Source organism: Nerophis ophidion, linkage group LG28 (genome assembly GCF_033978795.1).
Source record: "Nerophis ophidion isolate RoL-2023_Sa linkage group LG28, RoL_Noph_v1.0, whole genome shotgun sequence".
In the NCBI taxonomy this organism is placed as follows: Eukaryota; Metazoa; Chordata; class Actinopteri; order Syngnathiformes; family Syngnathidae; genus Nerophis; species Nerophis ophidion.
Genome location: NC_084638.1, coordinates 24,147,120 through 24,166,978, shown reverse-complemented (window position 1 = coordinate 24,166,978; position 19,859 = coordinate 24,147,120). Strand labels below are relative to the sequence as shown.

The 19,859-nt window shown below is 41.7% G+C and overlaps 1 protein-coding gene across 7 annotated transcripts in view; it reads right to left on the bottom strand.

Annotated features, from left to right (window-relative positions):
* Positions 1 to 19,859, bottom strand: part of LOC133545526 (gastrula zinc finger protein XlCGF57.1-like) — a 403,569-nt gene that overhangs the window by 351,556 nt on the left and 32,154 nt on the right. For 5 of the 7 annotated variants that reach the window (XM_061891175.1, XM_061891181.1, XM_061891179.1 and 2 more), the window contains exon 2: positions 13,461 to 13,643. The exons of 1 other annotated variant lie outside the window; for it this stretch is intronic. In XM_061891175.1, coding sequence (XP_061747159.1) covers positions 13,461 to 13,643 — 183 coding nt within the window. Of the gene's footprint in view, positions 1 to 2,416; positions 2,537 to 13,460; positions 13,644 to 19,859 lie in introns of those variants that run through there. One more of the 7 variants, XM_061891183.1, reaches the window with a different exon arrangement.

The window sequence follows — 19,859 nt, the reverse complement described above, 5'->3', positions numbered from 1 at the left end:
GAGCACAATCAACATGTTGGCCAAAAAAGAAGACTGTAAAGCTTACATTTAAATAGTGTCGCCACTAGGAAGAAGTAATCAGATTACTGACTACTCCGTCAAAAGATGACTTGTTTACCTTATTAATAATAGTAATAATGGCTTAGATTAATTTAGTGTGTTTCTAGACACTCAAATTGTGTTACAGTGACAACTGAGAAGGCATCGTTCATGCAGTTCCCACATTCAATGTGGTAAGTTACATTTTATAGTAATAATATTAATAATTATAATAAAAAATGGAACAAAATATAAATAAAATAAAATAAACTTAACTTCATTGTTTTTTATATTGCCATTGGTATTTAAATAAATCTTTACCATTATTTTACGTGTTATGGTTTATTCGTTACTAACTATCCATCCATTTTCGACTGCTTATTCCCTTTGGGGTCGCTGGTGCTCATCTCAACTACAATCGGGCGGAAGGCGGGGTTCACCCTGGACAAGTCGCCACCTCATCACAGGGCCAACACAGATAGACGGACAACATTCACACACTAGGGCCAATTTAGTGTTGCCAATCAACCTATCCCCAGGTGCATGTATTTGGAAGTGGGAGGAAGCCGGAGTACCCAGAGGGAACCCACGCAGTCACGGGGAAAACATGCAAACTCCACACAGAAAGATCCCGAGCCCGGGATTGAACCCAGGACTACGCAGGACCTTCGTATTGTGAGGCAGACGTACTAACCCCTCCTCCACCGTGTTGCCCCTCGTTACTAACTAATATCCGTTTTTTAAAACTATATTTAAAGGGGAACATTATCACAATTTCAAAAGGGTTAAAAACAATAAAAATCAGTTCCCAGTGGGCTGTTTTATTTTTCGAAAAAATTTCCGAAATTTTACACCTTCCGGAATATCCCGAAAAACTGCTTCAAAGTGCCTGATTTTCACCATCGCTATATCCACCCGTCCATTTCCCTGTGACGTCATACAGGGCTGCCAATACAAACAACATGGCGGTTAACACAGCAAGATACAGGGACATTAGCTCGGATTCAGACTCGGATTTCAACGGTTTAAGCGATTCCACAGATTACGCATGTATTGAAACAGATGGTCGGAGTATGGAGGCAGATAGCAAAAACGAAATTGAAGAAGAAATTGAGCGAATAGCTATTGACGCTATTCGGCCATAGCGTGGGTGTACCTAATGAAGTGGCCCATAGCATGGCTGCCTTATTAGCATCGCCGGTAAAATGTGCGGACCAAACGATCAGGACTTTCGCATCTTGTGACACTGGAGCAACTTAAATCCGTCGATTGGTAAGTGTTTGTTTTGCATTAAAAGGTGGGTATTTAGTTTCAAATGTACATACAGCTGGCGTAAATAGCGTGTTAGCATCGATTAGCATAGCATGTTAGCATCGATTAGCTGGCAGTCATGCCGTGACCAAATATGTCTGATTAGCACATAAGTCAACAACATCAACAAAACTCACCTTTGTGATTTGGTTGACTTAATTGTTGCAAATGCATCTGCAGGTTATCCATACATCTCTGTGCCATGTCTGTCTTACCATCGCTGGTCAAATGTGAAGACACTCTGGCACATTCAATGGGGGTCTGGCGGCAGATTTCTTGCCAGTAGTGCAACTTGAATCCCTCCCTGTTAGTGTTGTTACACCCTCCGACAAAACACCGACGAGGCATGATGTCTCCAAGGTTCCAAAAAATAGTCGAAAAAACGGAAAATAACAGAGCTGAGACCTGGTGTTTGCAATGTGTTGAAAATGAAAATGATGGATGTATTACCTCAGAGACGTCACATTCTGACGTCATCGCTAAAAGAGCGATAAACAGAAAGGCGTTTAATTTGCCAAAATTCACCCATTTAGAGTTCGGAAATCGGTTAAAAAAATACATGGTCTTTTTTCTGAAACATCAAGGTATATATTGACGCTTGCATAGGTTTGGTGATAATGTTCCCCTTTAAAGTTGAGTTTTGGTCGTAAAAAAAAATACTGATGTTTCCAAATTAATGAATAATTGTGTGATTAATCGTGATTACAATATCAATCAAAATAATAGTGATTATTATTTTCTATGATATTTATTTTTCCAGGGGCAGCACGGTGAAACAGGGGTTAGTGTGTCTGCCTAACAATACGAAGGTCCTGGGTTCAATCCCTGGATCTGGATCTTTCTGTGTGGAGTTTGCATGTTCTCCCCATGACTGCGTGGGTTCCCTCCGGGTACTCCGGCTTCCTCCCACTTCCAAAGACATGCACCTGGGGATAGGTTGATTGCCAAAACTAAATGGTCCTAGTGTGTGAATGGGAGTGTGAATGTTGTCCGTCTATCTGTGTTGGCCCTGTGATGAGGTGGCGACTTGTCCAGGGTGTACCCCGCCTTCCGCCCAATTGTAGCTGACATGGGCTCCAGCGCCCTCGCTACCCCAAAAAAGGGAATAAGCAGTAGAAAAAGAATGGATGGATGGTTTCTTTTTACATACCTTTTGGGGAAACGGGGGCGAAAGGCAGGGTACACCCTGGAAAATACCACAAAACCTTTAAACCATTTTTTTATTTCATCCTTATTAAAAATGTATCCTCCAGTTTGTGACTATTATAAAGCATGTTTCCAGAGGAAATGCATTTTTACAGCATGTTTTAAAGAGATAGCATTTAAAAAATACTTCTGGGTACATTTTATTGATAGTTAAGATTTTGCAAATGTTTGTTTACGACTTAGAATCCATAAAAAAGAAAAACACATGCTAATATCTTACATAAGGATTGTGAATGAAAGGCAAAATAAAATTGAAAAAAATCAGATCCCCTTTGATAATTTTTCTATATCCTGTGAACGGGTTGATGCTGTGGCGAAAGCGAGAAAATAAATATGTGACAGGAAAATGCAAATTTCAGCAAGAATGTCTGGCAAACTTTTAAAAACCGGCTTAGAACAAACCTGTTCTGTGTAACACAACTTGATGTTTTAGGAAAACAGCGTCCAGTAGATGATTGTTCTCCACCTTTGTTCTAGAAAGTTCCATCTCGTATTCTGCTATCGTTCTTTGGCTACATGCTGACATATGTTCAACTCATCATTCTTAATTTATTACAGCATTTGGGAAGCCTGTAGTTGATTTTTATTATGTGAATGTTATATTTTTATCAACATGTGACAGCAGCAACCCTGCCATTCAAAACTAAGCTGCTACATTACTAATTAATGTAAAAATAGTACAATAGCAATAGGAGAGACTATTCATCCCTGAACACCATGGAGTTCATGTAGACTTTTTGATACAGTTACTATATTATATCAACTATCAGAGACACCTTCAAGAAACTCTTCATTTAACATCATATCCTTTTTTGCTGCTTCAACACAGCTCAATCAATACAGAAAAGGGTAAAGTGAAATAACGTAGTTGTTAAGTGTAGGTCAATAAAGCTTGTCTGTTGTTATAGAGGACCTCCCATTGGCTACATTGCAAGTGGACTTTTATTTACATTGAGTTAGAATATGATGGGGGTTTTTTTAATAGGTCCATCGTCATGTCTTTTATAATGATTGGGAATGATAGAAAAAATTCTCCCAAAAAGTGCAGTTCCCCTCTAAATTCCAATGATTACATTTAAGATTTTAAGTCTATGAGCATGAACGAGACGCCGAGATGAGCAGTCGCATTTTCTTTCGCTCCCGCTCGGGAATACAATCAACCGCTCGGATGATCCCACACTTAATCATTTTTCTACAGTGGACCACAGATTTATATTTGAAACCACCACAGATACAATACCCTCTTGAAAATGAGAGTCGTGAACGCGAAATGGACAATCACTGCGATTTCTACCTCCTCGGTAACTCATCGGCGAAGCACCTGGGCTTCGGAGGTAATGTGATCCACTCATGCCTCACAGTGGATCGCAACAGAAGAAACAAGCCCCTGACTGGTAGGATAGACCGAAGATCTACAATTTTACTATTACTTCTACTCTTAGGAGACACTGAACTAAACCCTGGACCAATAACCACCCGGTTAATGTTATCTCGCCTGGCGAAGCCTAGCAATGTTGTTGCTAACGACGCCAGGGAAGCTAGCGTAGCTGCGGAACCTCGTCGGAGCTATGCTGAAAACATTAGCTCTCCACCTACGCCAGCTCTCACTTGTTCATCACCACACAAGCTCACTTGCGTTCCAGCGGTTGGCGGCACGACGGAGGACTTCACCCCGATCATCGGTGCGGTTGGCGGCCCAGAGACGGAGGAAGACAGCTCAGAAACCGGTGAGAACAGCGGCTCGGCGGCGGACGGCGTAATGGCTTTTGACGACACCCTGGCCGCCATTAAAGTCGCCAGTGCGGAGGTCCTCCTAACCTCTCCCGAAACCCTGGGGGTCATCACCGCATCACCTGGACCCCCCACGGCCTCTACAGGTTTCAGGGGACTCTTTGTAAATCCCTGGTCATTGTTCTCCACCTCACCAAAACCCGCAAAAACCACGTCGACCCCCACCACTCCCACCTGCACCCCCCCTTCAACTCTGCCCCTCCCGCATCACCTAGAAAGAACAATGGGCCTCTCCCCCCCAAAGTCTTGCCACACAAACATCAATAACAACAAACATCCCTCCATCTTCTGGACAGTACCTCTCCCCAACGGACTCTGATGTTCTCTTTGGTTCCGGTGGGCTACACATCATCCATCTTAATGTGAACAGCCTCTCTGAAAATAATCTCAACCAAATCAGAGAAATGTTCCACAACAATAAGGTAAAAATCCTTTGTTTCTCTGAAACTTAATTAGATGGAAGTGTTTCTGACTCAGAGATAGAGATAGAAAAACTTCTCGGTCATCAGAAAGGACAGGAATAAACATGGTGGTGGTGTTTGTATGTAAATTCATCCGGATATTGGATACATAACTAGCTCTAATCTTGATCACAATGCCCTTGAATCTGTGTGGGCAGAAATCAAATTCACAAACGCTAAGCCGGTACTGATAGGGACTGTATACAGACCCCCTAATCAGAGTGATTTCTATGGTGCTCTTGAACAGTGCATAGCTGGTGTAGACAACGTGTTGAAAATTATAACTGGAGATCTGAACACAGATATTCAACGCAGAGATGCGCCTGTCTTCAAATCTTACAGCAAGTTCTGTAATCAGCACGCTCTCTCCCAGCTAATAACACTCTCCACACGGGTGTGTGATTCCACCCAATCAACCATAGATCTAATCTTCACATCAGACCGGCATAACATAAAAATAGTGGGGTCATGATCTGTGGTCTTAGCGACCACTATATAACCTTCTGCATGCGCAAAATAAGTAAACCCAAAGCCAATGGCCACATAAAAGCTCAATCCAGATCCCTTAAAACATACTCCAGTGATATTTCAACCTCAAATTAGGTGAGTGGGACTGGTCCCCTGTGCTCACGAGCAACCTGGTTGAAGATGCTTGGGATCGCTTCAAAAGAGCGTTCCTAGCGGTACTAAGTGATATGGCTCCCATGAGAACAGTCAGGATCAAAGCCTGCTATGAGCCATGGATCAATCCAGACCTATTAGCTGCCATAAAAGACAGAGACAGAAAATACTTTGAATAACAAAAGTGTAAAACCGAAGTAGATAAACAACCCAATAATAATAACCTCAAATCACTCCTTTCAACGCTCAAAAAGCAATGCAATAAATTAAGAAATAAGACAAACTGACTAAATCCTTAAAGAAAAAATTACATCAACGACAAAATAGAGGACAACACAAATAAGCCACGTGAGCTCTGGAAAATTCTCAACAACCAGCTTCCTGGATGTAGCCAGAAACTTTAAACCAGACTCACCAACATCAACATCAAGGAGGGTGACTCCCTCATTACAGACAAAATAGAGGTAGCAAGCAGACTTAACACCTTTTTCACCAGCATAGCCACAACTCTCGTTAACAAGCTGTCCGATCACTCTGGTCGCTTTGGTGTAGAACACATTAAAGCCTTCTACAGAAAGCTAGGAGTAATCAACAACAATTTCAAATTAGAAATGGTCTCAGCTGACGAGGTGCTTAATAAATTGAGCGCGCTCCACCCAAACAAGGCCACCGGCCTTGACAATATCCCCTCCAGATTCCTCATGGACTCTGCCACCACCATTGCCCCAATAATCACTCATATAATAAACCTCTCAATCAAACAAGGCCAAGTACCCAAGGATTTCAAGATAGCAAGAGTAACCCCCCTTTATAAAAAAGGAAGCAAATTAGGAACCTGGTAACTACCGACCTGTTTCTATTCTCAGTTCCATTTCGAAAGTAATGGAAAAAATAGTTTATGAACAGGTTGATAGATACCTTGCCACTAATAAACTAATGTACAAATTCCAATCCGGCTTCAGAACTAACCACTCCACTGACACATGCCTTCTCTATCTAACCAACCACATCAAATATGCGGTGGACGCAGGCAAATACTGCGGCATGGTCATGCTGGATATTCAGAAGGCCTTTGACACCGTTAACCACGCTAAAATCTTATCGAGCTGGATGCAATCTTACAAACCCCGTTTCCATATGAGTTGGGAAATTGTTAGGTGTAAATATAAACGGAATACAATGATTTGCGAATCCTTTTCAACCCATATTCAGTTGAATGCACTACAAAGACAAGATATTTGATGTTCAAACTTTATTTTTTTTTGCAAATAATAATTAACTTAGAATTTCATTGCTGCAACACATGCCAAAGTAGTTGGGAAAGGGCATGTTCACCACTGTGTTACATCACCTTTTCTTTTAACAACACCAGTGTTAATTTTGACAGCAAAATCTGATTTAGTTTTAGTCATAGTCTTTTGACAAAAATGTAGTTTAGTTTTAGTTATAATTTAGTTATTTAAATTGTTATAGTTTTAGTTGACAAAATATCATAAGACTATAGTCGAAGAAAACTACAGTAGATTTAGTCGACTAAAGGGTAATATGTAAACTTTCCCTTCAATTTCTGAAAGTCAAAGCAAAACAGCGGAAAAATCACCGCTACAAGTTGTATTTTGATGAAAATCATGTCTCAAATTTAGTATTTCACGAGTAAGCCGTGTAATAAACGGGATAACGTCGAGTGAGTTGTATGTTGTGGAAAATGCTTACCTGTGTGTGGATTTGGGGGTGATTCGACTGTAAATGTCGCTTCAAGTTTGTTGTGTTTTTCCCCGTAATCCTCGCGCTACATTTCTTAAACTGCGTCTTGTTATCTTTGAGGTCAAATATAAAATTTCCCCATATGTCCTCTCTCCTCTTCCTCCCCGCCGTTGACATGTTGTCTTCTGCATGTTGTCTCAAACGCAAAGTACGTTTACGTAACTTCCTTACCACGTCGCTCTGATTGGTTCTCTTCCCAACTCCTCCCGCCTCTTCCTAACGAAATGAGTTCCGATTGGATCTTGTCTCTGGTAGACATTTTCGTCTCGTTTTTATTCGTTGACGAATATGTCAATACACCTCGTCCTTAGTCCACGTAAATTAGTTTTTATTTAGTTATTGTCTCGTTTTAGTCAGAAAAAAAAGGTCGTTGACGATAACTATGACGAAAAATTTTTGGCAACAAAATTAACACTGAACAACACTCAATAAACGTTTGGGAACTGAGGAAACTAATTGTTGAAGCTTTGAAAGTGGAATTCTTTCCCATTGTTGTTTTATGTTGAGCTTCAGTCGTTCAACAGTCCGGGGTCTCCGCTGTCATATTTTACGCCTCATAATGCGCCACACATTTTCCATGGGAGACAGGTCTGGACTGCAGGGGGGCCAGGAAAGTACCCGCACTTTTTTTTACGACGCCACGCTGTTGTAACACTTGTCTTGCTGAAATATCAATCAATCAATGTTTACTTATATAGCCCTAAATCACTAGTGTCTCAAAGGGCTGCACAAACCACCACGACATCCTCGGTAGGAAAACTCACACCCAGTGGGACATTGGTGACAATAATGACCCAGTGGGACGTCGATGACTATGAGAACCTTAGAGAGGAGGAAAGCAATGGATGTCGAGCGGATCTAACATGATACTGTGAAAGTTCAATCCACAATGGATACAACACAGTTATATAAATAAGCAGGGGCGTCCATGATAACGTTGCGTGGATGACAACATACAGTGGGGCAAAAAAGTATTTAGTCAGCCAGCGATTGTGCAAGTTCTCCCACTTAAAATGATGACAGAGGTCTGTAATTTTCATCATAGGTACACTTCAACTGTGAGAGACAGAATTAGAAAAAAAATCCAGGAATTCACATTGTAGGAATTTTAAAGAATTTATTTGTAAATTATGGTGGAAAATAAGTATTTAGTCAACCATTCAAAGCTCTCACTGATGGAAGGAGGTTTTGGCTCAAAATCTCACGATACATGGCCCCAGTCATTCTTTCCTTAACACGGGTCAATCGTCCTGTCCCCTTAGCAGAAAAACAGCCCCAAAGCATGATGTTCCACCCCCATGCTTCACAGTAGGTGTGGTGTTCTTGGGATGCAACTCAGTATTCTTCTTCCTCCAAACACCACGAGTTGAGTTTATATCAAAAAGTTCTATTTTGGTTTCATCTGACCACATGACATTCTCCCAATCCTCTGCTGTATCATCCATGTATCCATTTTGGTATAAACTCAACTCGTGGTGTTTGGAGGAAGAAGAATACTGAGTTGCATCCCAAGAACACCACACCTACTGTGAAGCATGGGGGTGGAAACATCATGCTTTTGGGCTGTTTTTTCTGCAAAGGGGACAGGACGATTGATCCGTGTTAAAGAAAGAATGAATGGGGCCATGTATCATGAGATTTTGAGCCAAAACCTCCTTCCATCAGTGAGAGCTTTGAATGGTTGACCAAATACTTATTCTCCACCATAATTTACAAATAAATTCTTTAAAATTCATACAATGTGAATTTTTTTTTTCACATTCTGTCTCTCACAGTTGAAGTGTACCTATGATGAAAATTACAGACCTCTGTCATCATTTTAAGTGGGAGAACTTGCACGATCGCTGGCTGACTAAATACTTTTTTGCCCCACTGTATGTTGCTCCAAAACCTGTATTGACCATTCAGCATTAATGGTGCCTTCACAGATGTGTAAGTTACCCATGCCTTGGGCACTAATACACCCCCATACCATCACAGATGCTGGCTTTTGAACTTTGTGCCTATAACAATCCGAATGGTTATTTTCCTCTTTGTTCCGGAGGACACCACGTCCTGTGTTTCCAAATATAATTTGAAATGTGGACTCTTCAGACCACAGAACACCTTTCACTTTGCAACAGTCCATCTCTGATGAGCTCGGGCCCAGCCAAGCCGGCGGCGTTTCAAAATATTGTTGATAAATGGGTTTGGCTTTGCATTGTAGAGTTTTAACTTGCACTTACAGATGTAGCGACCAACTGTAGTTACTGACAGTGGTTTTATGAAATGTTCCTGAGCCCATGAGGTGATATCCTTTACATACTTATGTCGTTTTTTGATGGAGTACCGCCTGAAGGATCAAAAGTCTCTAATAAAATCGCTTACATGCAGTGATTTCTCCAGACTCTCTGAACTTTTTAATGATTTTACGGACCATAGATGGTAAAATCCCTAAATTCCTTGCAATAGCTCGTTGAGAAATGTTGTTCTAAAACTGTTCGACAATTTGCTTACAAATTGGTGACCCTCACCCCATCCTTGTTTGTGAATTACGTAGCATTTCATGGAAGCTGCTTTTATACCCAATCATGGCACCCACCTGTTCCCAATTAGTCTGCACACCTGTGGGATGTTCCATATAAGTGATTGATGAGCATTCCTCAACTTTATTAGTATTTATTGCCACCTTTCCCAACTTCTTTGTCACGTGTTGCTGGTATAAAATTCTAAAGTTAATGATTATTTGCAAAAAAAAAAAAGTTTATCAGTTTGAACATCAAATATGTTGTCTTTGTAGCATATTCAACTGAATATGGGTTGAAAATTATTTGCAAATCATTGTATTCCGCTTATATTTAGATCTAACACAATTTCCCAACTCATATGGAAACAGGGTCTGTACTTGGAGGGGAGGAAACAGGTGGTAGAGGTGAACGGCACCATGTCCCCTCCCCTCTCAGTAAGCTGTGGAGTCCCCCAAGGCAGTATACTAGGACCTTTACTGTTCCTAATATACGTAAATGACATGCCCTCAGCATGCCACTGTGAATTGTTCCTGTTTGCGGGTGACTCGGCCCTGCTGGTATCCGGCAAGGACAAGTCACAGGTGGAACAAATCCTCAGTGCTAAACTCCTTAAAGGGGAACATTATCACCAGACCTATGTAAGAGTCAATATATACCTTGATGGTGCAGAAAAAAGACCATATGTTTTTTAACTGATTTCCGAACTCTAAAAAGGTTGAATTTGGCGATCTAAACGCCTTTCACACGTGACGTCACAATGGGAAGCAATCCACCATTTTCTCAAACACATTACACACACAAGTCGAATTAGCTCTGTTATTTTCCGTTTTTTCGACTGTTTTCCGTACCTTGGAGACATCATGCCTCGTTGGTGTGTTGTCGGAGGGTGTAACAACACTGACAGGGAGGGATTCAAGTTGATTCACGTGGAGTGTGCATTGATTAGCACGGCATGCTAATCGATACTAACATGCTATTTAGGCTAGCTGTTTGTACATATTGCATCGTTATGCCTCATTTGTAGCTAAATTTGCATCCAGCCTTTCCCTCCACCCGCATTTAATGCCAAACAAACACATTCCAAACGACTGATTTAAGTTGCACCAGTGTCAAAAGATGCGAAAGTCCCTCGTTTGGTCTGCACATTTTACCGGCGATGTTACAACCGACATGGCAGAGAGATGTGTGGATATCCTGCAACACTCAAAGCAGATGCATTTCCAACGATAAAGTCAACGAAATCACAAAGGTGAGTTTTGTTGGTGTTATTGACTTATGTGCTAATCAGACATATTTGCTCACAGCATGACTGCAAGCTAATAGATGCTAACATGCTTTTTTTGATAGCTCTATGTACATATTGCATCATCATGCCTCATTTGTAGCTATATTTGCATCCAGCCTTTCCCTCCACCCACATTTAATGCCAAACAAACACATACCAATCGACGGATTCAAGTTTCACCATTGGTCAAAAGACGCAATCGTTGGTTAGAAGGCGATCGCCAAATTCGTCCTCGTTTCCGCTGTCTGTCGTGATATGGCTCAATAGCTTCAGTTTCTTCTTCAATTTCGTTTTCGCTATCTGCCTCCACACTCCAACCATCCGTTTCAATACATGCGTAATCTGTTGAATCGCTTAAGCCGCTGAAATCCGAGTCTGAATCCGAGCTAATGTCGCTATACCTTTCTGTTTTATCCGCCATGTTTGTTTGTATTGGCTCCACGCAGTGACGTCACAGGAAAATGGACCATCGCTATATCCACATAGCAATGGTGAAAATCAGGCACTTTGAAGCCGTTTTTCGGGATATTGCCTGATGGATAAAATTTAAAAAAAATACTTCGAGAAATAAAATAAGCCACTGGGAACTGATTTTTATTGGTTTTAACCCTTCTGAATTTGTGATAATGTTCCCCTTTAATATTTGCACCTGGCTCGCTGACAACCAGCTATCCATACACTTCTGTAAAACAGAATCCAACCTATTTGGGTCCTACATCAACCTTAAGAAAGTCAGTGACTTCACTATAAAAGTGGGTGAGATTGTTATCACCAGGAAAGATGAGATCACCTACCTAGGTTCCATTCTAGAGGCTAATCTTTCCTGTGATAAAATGCCCACCGAGGTAATCAAAAAGGTCAACCAAAGAACGAGATTCCTCTACAGAATCTCCTCTCTGGTCAACAAAAGCACCTTAAAGATTCTAGCGCAGTGGTTCTTAACCTGGGTTCGATCGAACCCTAGGGGTTCGGTCAGTCGGCCTCAGGGGTTCGACGGAGCCTCCGTCCAAACCTGACTAAATAACAAGTTCAATGTTTTATTATTATAATCAAATGACAGTAACCATTTCCATGAGATTATTTTCTAATATAAGTGTTTTGGCACACTTACAATGACAAAAAAACATTGTTTTTCATGAGCTCTGTACAAGGTGGGGTTGGAAATAATTTGTACCCCTTTCAGATATCGCATTTAGGTTCCACTAAAACATTCACATGTTGCACAATGAGATGTAAACATGGGATCATGTGTACATTCCTGTAACTTTCTTTTTGTAAAATATATTTTTTTTAGTATTTCTTTAATATAGTAACATCATTAAATTAAGAAAAAACATTTTATTTTTCCACTAAAGAAGGGTTCGGTGGATGCACATATGAAACTGGCGGGGTTCGGTACCCCCAACAAGGTTAAGAACCACTGTACTAGCGGGAACTCTCATTCAACCCTTTTTCGATTACGCTTGCACATCCTGGTACCCCAGCACCTCCAAAACCCTCAAATATACACTCCAAACATCCCAGAACAAGCTAGTCCGGTTACTTCTAGACATCCACCCCAGATCACACCTCACTCCAACCCACTTCTCCAAAGTGGGCTGGCTCAGGGTGGAGGACAGAGTCAAACAACTTGCACTGAGCCTAGTCTATAAAATCCGCTACACCTCCCTGATCCCGGAGTACATGTCAAACTACTAAATGACCGCCATAACCACAACACCAGGGGGAGCGCCACAAACCACGTTAAACCCAGATTCCGATCTAACAAAGGTCTTAACTCATTCTCTTTCTATGCCACATCAATGTGGAATGCACTCCCAACAGGTGTAAAAGTAAGTGCATCTCTATCCTCCTTCAAAACCGCTCTAAAACAACACCTCCAGGCAACTTCAACACTTTACTAATACCCTCCGCCATTCACATCCCATCTCCCCGGATTATAAACAACTCAAATGTACTTCTAATGTATATACTTGTTCTTATGCTATCTGAACTCACTATGTTCTCTGCTGGCTGTACATATCCTACTAAATAAGACCTACACTGTTTCAATGTCCACATTTCTCTGTTGATGCAATTGTTGATGACTGAAGTACTGATATCAACCAAAGCTCCTCATCCCACCCCCCGGATTGTAAGTAATGTAAATAATTTAATGTATATACCATGATGATTAACTTGTGTGATGACTGTATTATGCTGATAGTATATATTTGTACCATGAATTGATTAACGTGGACCCCGACTTAAACAAGTTGAAGAACTTATTCGGGTGTTACCATTTAGAGGTTAATTGTACGGAATATGTACTAAATAAACTGTGCAATCTACCAATAAAAGCTTCAATGAATCAATCAAAAACTGATGAAGCCAACTTGGATGAGAGGACAAAGGTCTTCTAAGACAAAGTGAAGAGTCCAGTTGTGATGGATTGAATGCCCTGAGAATAAAATGATACGTGGATGTTGTGCTTACTTGGACTGTGATGAAGCTGTGAGGACTCAGGTGGTTTGTCTTCATGCTCTTCAGTCTTCACAGAGACAACAGTCAGTGGAAACTTGCTGAGATCAGCCTCCTCCTGCCCGAGAAGACACTCTCCCTCCCGAGTGATCCGACGTTCCGCCTCTTCCTCTTTAATGTGGGGGGGCTGCTGGACGTCTGTTGGGTAAATAAGTAATTACGATTAAGAGAGAATAGAAATAGTTTTGGACTGACACTGTTAACACAATGACATCGTGTTCTTTTGTGTGTTGTGTTAAAAGTGTGTAGCTTAACAACCAATAAAAACATGTGAAATACTTCCTTTTGTCCTAAAATCAATTCATAAGTGGTACAGTGAGTACAAAAATAGACTTGGAAATTGGATGGAGGGCAATTTGAAAAGTTTTATAAGTGATTGAGGAATTCTTAACTTTACACTCACCAATGTAAAGTGTGTAAATATTTTATTCTGTATACGGCCAATGAAACCTAAACGTTATCCATCCATCCATTATCTACCGCTTATTGCCTTTGGGGTTGCGGGGGGTGCTGGTGCCTATCTCAGCTACAATCGGGTGGAAGGCGGGGTACACCCTGGACAAGTCACCACCTCATTGCAGGGCCAACACAGATAGACAGACAACATTCACACTCACATTCACACACTAGGGCCAATTTTTAGTGTTGCCAATCAACCTATCCCCAGGTGCATGTCTTTGGAAGTGGGAGGAAGCCGGAGTACCCGGAGGGAACCCACGCATTCACGGGGAGAACATGCAAACTCCACACAGAAAGATCCCGAGCCCAAGATTGAACCCAAGACTACTCAGGACCTTCGTATTGTGAGGCAGACGCACTAACCCCTCTTCCACCGTGAAGCCCTAAACGTTATCTAAATGGCAAATGGTAAAGGACACAACGGACGTGACTAGGTTGGTAGAAGCTGAGGATCGAACCAGGAACCCTCAGGTTGCTGGCACAGCCACTCTCCCAAGCGCGGCACGGTGTTCAAGTTTATCTCTAAACATAACCATACTCTTTTAATGACATAGTCATTACAATAACTTTGATATTATGGAAATAAAAAATCTTAAGTCCAAAATCACTTAATACTTTTTTGTGGTCATTTTGCTGGCTGAGCCAAAACGAACTATTACCAAAACATGTTTTATTATGTGGTGTTTTATGGAGTACCTCTAACAACAATTCCTCTTTAGGAATTGGAGATAATCTATGACACGCTGACAGAAAGTCAGTCAGCTTTATGTTCTTTTAATACATGTATATAATAAATAAATACATACATATTTAATAAATTGACCACTTTGGTTATTGAAAATAATTGTTCACGTTTACTTACTGATGCATATAAGTCAGGATCAGCAAGTGAAATTACTAGATTTGATTACCGTATAAAATACATTTTGGTGACTGTATGAGTTTTGTGTTACAGGTTTACATCTTCTTAGGGACTGAAACACAGACACTTGCAAGTACACAGCCTTTGGGGTCAATTCCTGACCTCAGACAAGTAAATAACTTCACAGTCAAAGTGGGTGACAATAATACAAAAAACAAAAATGAGATTACCTATCTTGGCTGCTTCATAGAGACCAATCTGTCCAATGAAAAAATGACTACTAAGGTAGTCAAAGACTCAACCGACGAATTATGTTCTTACATAGTAGGATCGCCCCATAGTGGGTAGAAATACACTTAAAACTAACATAAGCACTCATTTAACCCCACTTTTTGACTACAGAGTTCATGTTTGGTATCATGACGTCTTAAAAGCCCTGAAAAACCAACTCCAGACAGCCCAAAACAAAATGATTGGGCTTCTACTCAACCGTTTATCTTGGCCTTGACTTACCGCCAACTATTTCCTGAATGTGGGGAGGCTCTGGGTAGCCGACAGAGTACAGCTTCTTGCAGTTGGTCTGGTGTACAAGATACACCATACCACTATAATACCCATTCACCTGTCAAGATACTTCCAAAATGTATTCACCATTATAACACCAGAGGTAGTTGTACACATCACATTCAACCCAGATTTCACTCCAAAAAAGGTTCTAATTTGTTTGCCTGCTATACCACCAAAATGTAAAACTCACTATCAATAGTCATAAAGGAGTGTTAATCCCTTACTTCCTTCAAAATCGCTTTGAAAAGACATCACAGGTTGTGGCTACTCGTAACTGGGAATAGAATAAGACTGTTGCTTTAAAAAAAAAAAAATTCTTGCAGTATTTTGGTTTTTTAAATGCTACTTGGTTAGATCCACTCCAACATGTGGTGTGTTAGATCCACTATAGATTGCCCACATATGCGGTCCTCTCCAAGGTTTCTCAGAGTCAGCATTGTCACTTTCACCGACGTCCCAATGTGGTGAGTTTTCCCTGCCCTTATATGGGCTCTACCGAGGATGTCGTTGTGGTTTGTGCAGCCCTTTGAGACACTGGTGATGTAGGGCTATAAAAATAAACATTGATTGATTGATACTTTCTGTGTGAGTTATAAACATACTTAAAGGCCTACTGAAAGCCACTACTAGCCACCACGCAGTCTGATAGTTTATATATCAATGATGAAATATTAACATTGCAACACATGCCAATACGGCCTTTTTAGTTTATTAAATTACAATTTTAAATTTCCCGCGGAGTTTCTTGTTGAAAATGTCACGGAATGATGACGCGTGTTTGTGACGTTATTGGTAAGAGGGGACACACTAGCTCAGCACCACTTACGGCTAAAAGTCGTCTCTTTTCATCGCATAATTACACAGTAATTTGGACATCTGTGTTGCTGAAACTTTTGCAATTTGTTCAATTAATAATGGAGACTATAAAGAAGAATGCTCTTGGTGGAAAGCGGTGTATTGCAGCTGTCTTTAGCACCGAGACACAGCCGGTGTTTCTTTGTTTGTTGTGAAGCTTTAACACAGAGCGGTCAAGCGAACATGTTTCTCTACGTCAACCAGCCTGTTTTTGGATGGGAATATTGTGATATATATATATATATATATATATATATATATATATATATATATATATATATACAGACCGGGGTGGTGGTCCCTCTCTTTAAGAAGGGGGACCGGAGGGTGTGTTCCAACTATCGTGGGATCACACTCCTCAGCCTTCCCGGTAAGGTTTATTCAGGTGTACTGGAGAGGAGGCTTCGCCGGATAGTCGAACCTCGGATTCAGGAGGAACAGTGTGGTTTTCGTCCTGGTCGTGGAACTGTGGACCAGCTCTATACTCTCGGCAGGGTTCTTGAGGGTGCATGGGAGTTTGCCCAACCAGTCTACATGTGCTTTGTGGACTTGGAGAAGGCATTCGACCGTGTCCCTCGGGAAGTCCTGTGGGGAGTGCTCAGAGAGTATGGGGTATCGGAATGTCTTATTGTGGCAGTCCGCTCCCTGTATGATCAGTGCCAGAGCTTGGTCCGCATTGCTGGCAGTAAGTCGGACACGTTTCCAGTGAAGGTTGGACTCCGCCAAGGCTGTCCTTTGTCACCGATTCTGTTCATAACTTTTATGGACAGAATTTCTAGGCGCAGCCAAGGCGTTGAGGGGTTCCGGTTTGGTGGCCACGGGATTAGGTCTCTGCTTTTTGCAGATGATGTAGTCCTGATGGCTTCATCTGGCCGGGATCTTCAGCTCTCACTGGATCGGTTCGCAGCCGAGTGTGAAGCGACCGGAATGAGAATCAGCACCTCCAAGTCCGAGTCCATGGTTCTCGCCCGGAAAAGGGTGGAGTGCCATCTCCGGGTTGGGGAGGAGACCCTGCCCCAAGTGGAGGAGTTCAAGTACCTAGGAGTCTTGTTCACGAGTGGGGGAAGAGTGGATCGTGAGATCGACAGGCGGATCGGTGCGGCGTCTTCAGTAATGCGGACGTTGTATCGATCCGTTGTGGTGAAGAAGGAGCTGAGCCGGAAGGCAAAGCTCTCAATTTACCGGTCGATCTACGTTCCCATCCTCACCTATGGTCATGAGCTTTGGGTCATGACCGAAAGGATAAGATCACGGGTACAAGCGGCCGAAATGAGTTTCCTCCGCCGGGTGGCGGGGCTCTCCCTTAGAGATAGGGTGAGAAGCTCTGCCATCCGGGAGGAGCTCAACGTAAAGCCGCTGCTCCTCCACATCGAGAGGAGCCAGATGAGGTGGTTCGGGCATCTGGTCAGGATGCCACCCGAACGCCTCCCTAGGGATGTGTTTAGGGCACGTCCAGCTGGTAGGAGGCCACGGGGAAGACCCAGGACACGTTGGAAAGACTATGTCTCCCGGCTGGCCTGGGAACGCCTCGGGATCCCCCGGGAAGAGCTAGACGAAGTGGCTGGAGATAGGGAAGTCTGGGCTTCCCTGCTTAGGCTGCTGCCCCCGCGACCCGACCTCGGATAAGCGGAAGATGATGGATGGATGGATGGATGGATGGATATATATATATATATATATATATATATATGTCTTGATTGGATTATCCGGAGAATAGTGCTCGATACCGTGGTAGAGCGCAATATGTAGGTGTGGGAAAAAATCACAAGACTACTTCATCTCTACAGATCTGTTTCATGAGGGGTTCCCTCAATCATCAGGAGATTTTAATGGAAGCATTCACATACAATGGTTTATATAGAGCACAGAGTGGGTGGGTACAAGCAGGCGTAGGGTGTGGTGATTGGCTCATGTGTTACCTAGGAGGTGTTTCCGTCTATGGCGGCATGTTGAAATGATTTCACTGCGCTTGTTGAGGGATGATAGCTCTGGATGATGTATAATAAACAGTTTCTCTTTTAAGCATAGGTTGCATCTTTTATTACCACTGTTGTAAGGTGTGCTGGATGCAAGAATTTGCCATGGTAGGCAGTCCTTTTGCAATTGCTTTGTTGTGGTTTGAAATTTCAAACCACAACAAAGCAATTGCAAAAGGACTGCCTACCCCCAGACTAAACGACTCTGAAACCAATAATGAATGTAACTGTCGCAAGAAACCTGATTGCCCTCTCAACGGAAGGTGCTTACAGACATCAGTCGTTTACCAAGCAAAGGTAACACGCAAGGACATTAACACATCCGACACGTACGTAGGATTAACCGAAGGAGCGTTCAAAACAAGATGGAATAATCACAACGCCTCCTTTAGAAACCAGACTTTGCAAAATTCTACCGAACTCAGCAAACACATTTGGAACCTCAAAGACAATAATGTTGAATATTCAATAACATGGCAAATTCTTGCATCCAGCACACCTTACAACAGTGGTAATAAAAGATGCAACCTATGCTTAAAAGAGAAACTGTTTATTATATATCATCCAGAGCTATCATCCCTCAACAAGCGCAGTGAAATCATTTCAACATGCCGCCATAGACGGAAACACCTCCTAGGTAACACATGAGCCAATCACCACACCCTACGCCTGCTTGTACCCACCCACTCTGTGCTCTATATAAACCATTGTATGTGAATGCTTCCATTAAAATCTCCTGATGATTGAGGGAACCCCTCATGAAACAGATCTGTAGAGATGAAGTAGTCTTGTGATTTTTTCCCACACCTACATATATATATATATATATATATATATATATATATCTTACCGGAGACATCAGTGGATTATGCGTCCTCCTGCAAGATATATATATATATATATATATATATATATATATATATATATATATATATATATATATCTATATATCTTACCGGAGACATCAGTGGATTATGCGTCCTCCTGCAGTAGCTGTCAAAAAAGGTAGCTGTGAGCTTGGCTCCTCGGCTTCTCTCTGAGACACTGGCGTGTTCACCGCAGTCATCCGACTTTGAGGTATGTCTTTACAATCTCACTAAAACACTATTAAAACAATAAGCAGATAAGGGATCTTCCAGAATTATCCTAGTAAATGTCTAATTACAAATCGGAGCCGTCGCTTTTTATTTTATTTTATTATTATTTTCTAGTCCTTCACTTTTAATATCCTCATCCAAGAATGTTTCATCCTCGCTCAAATTAATGGGGAAATTGTCGCTTTCTCGGTCCGAATTGCTCTTACTCCTGGTGGCTCACATTATAAACAAGGAGCCCTCACACCGGTGACGTCACGTGCACATACTTCCGGTAAAGGCAAGGCTTTTTTATTAGCGACCAAAAGTTGCGAACTTTATCGTGGATGTTCTCTACTAAATCCTTTCAGCAAAAATATGGCAATATCGTGAAATGATCAAGTATGACACATAGAATGGACCTGCTATCCCCGTTTAAATAAGAAAATCTCACTTCAGTAGGCCTTTAAACTGAAACAAGCTCAGGCTTTCTTGCAGCAGTGAATGAAACTGTACCTTTTCCTATGCAAACTTCTCATAACTCCTTCAATCAATCAATCAC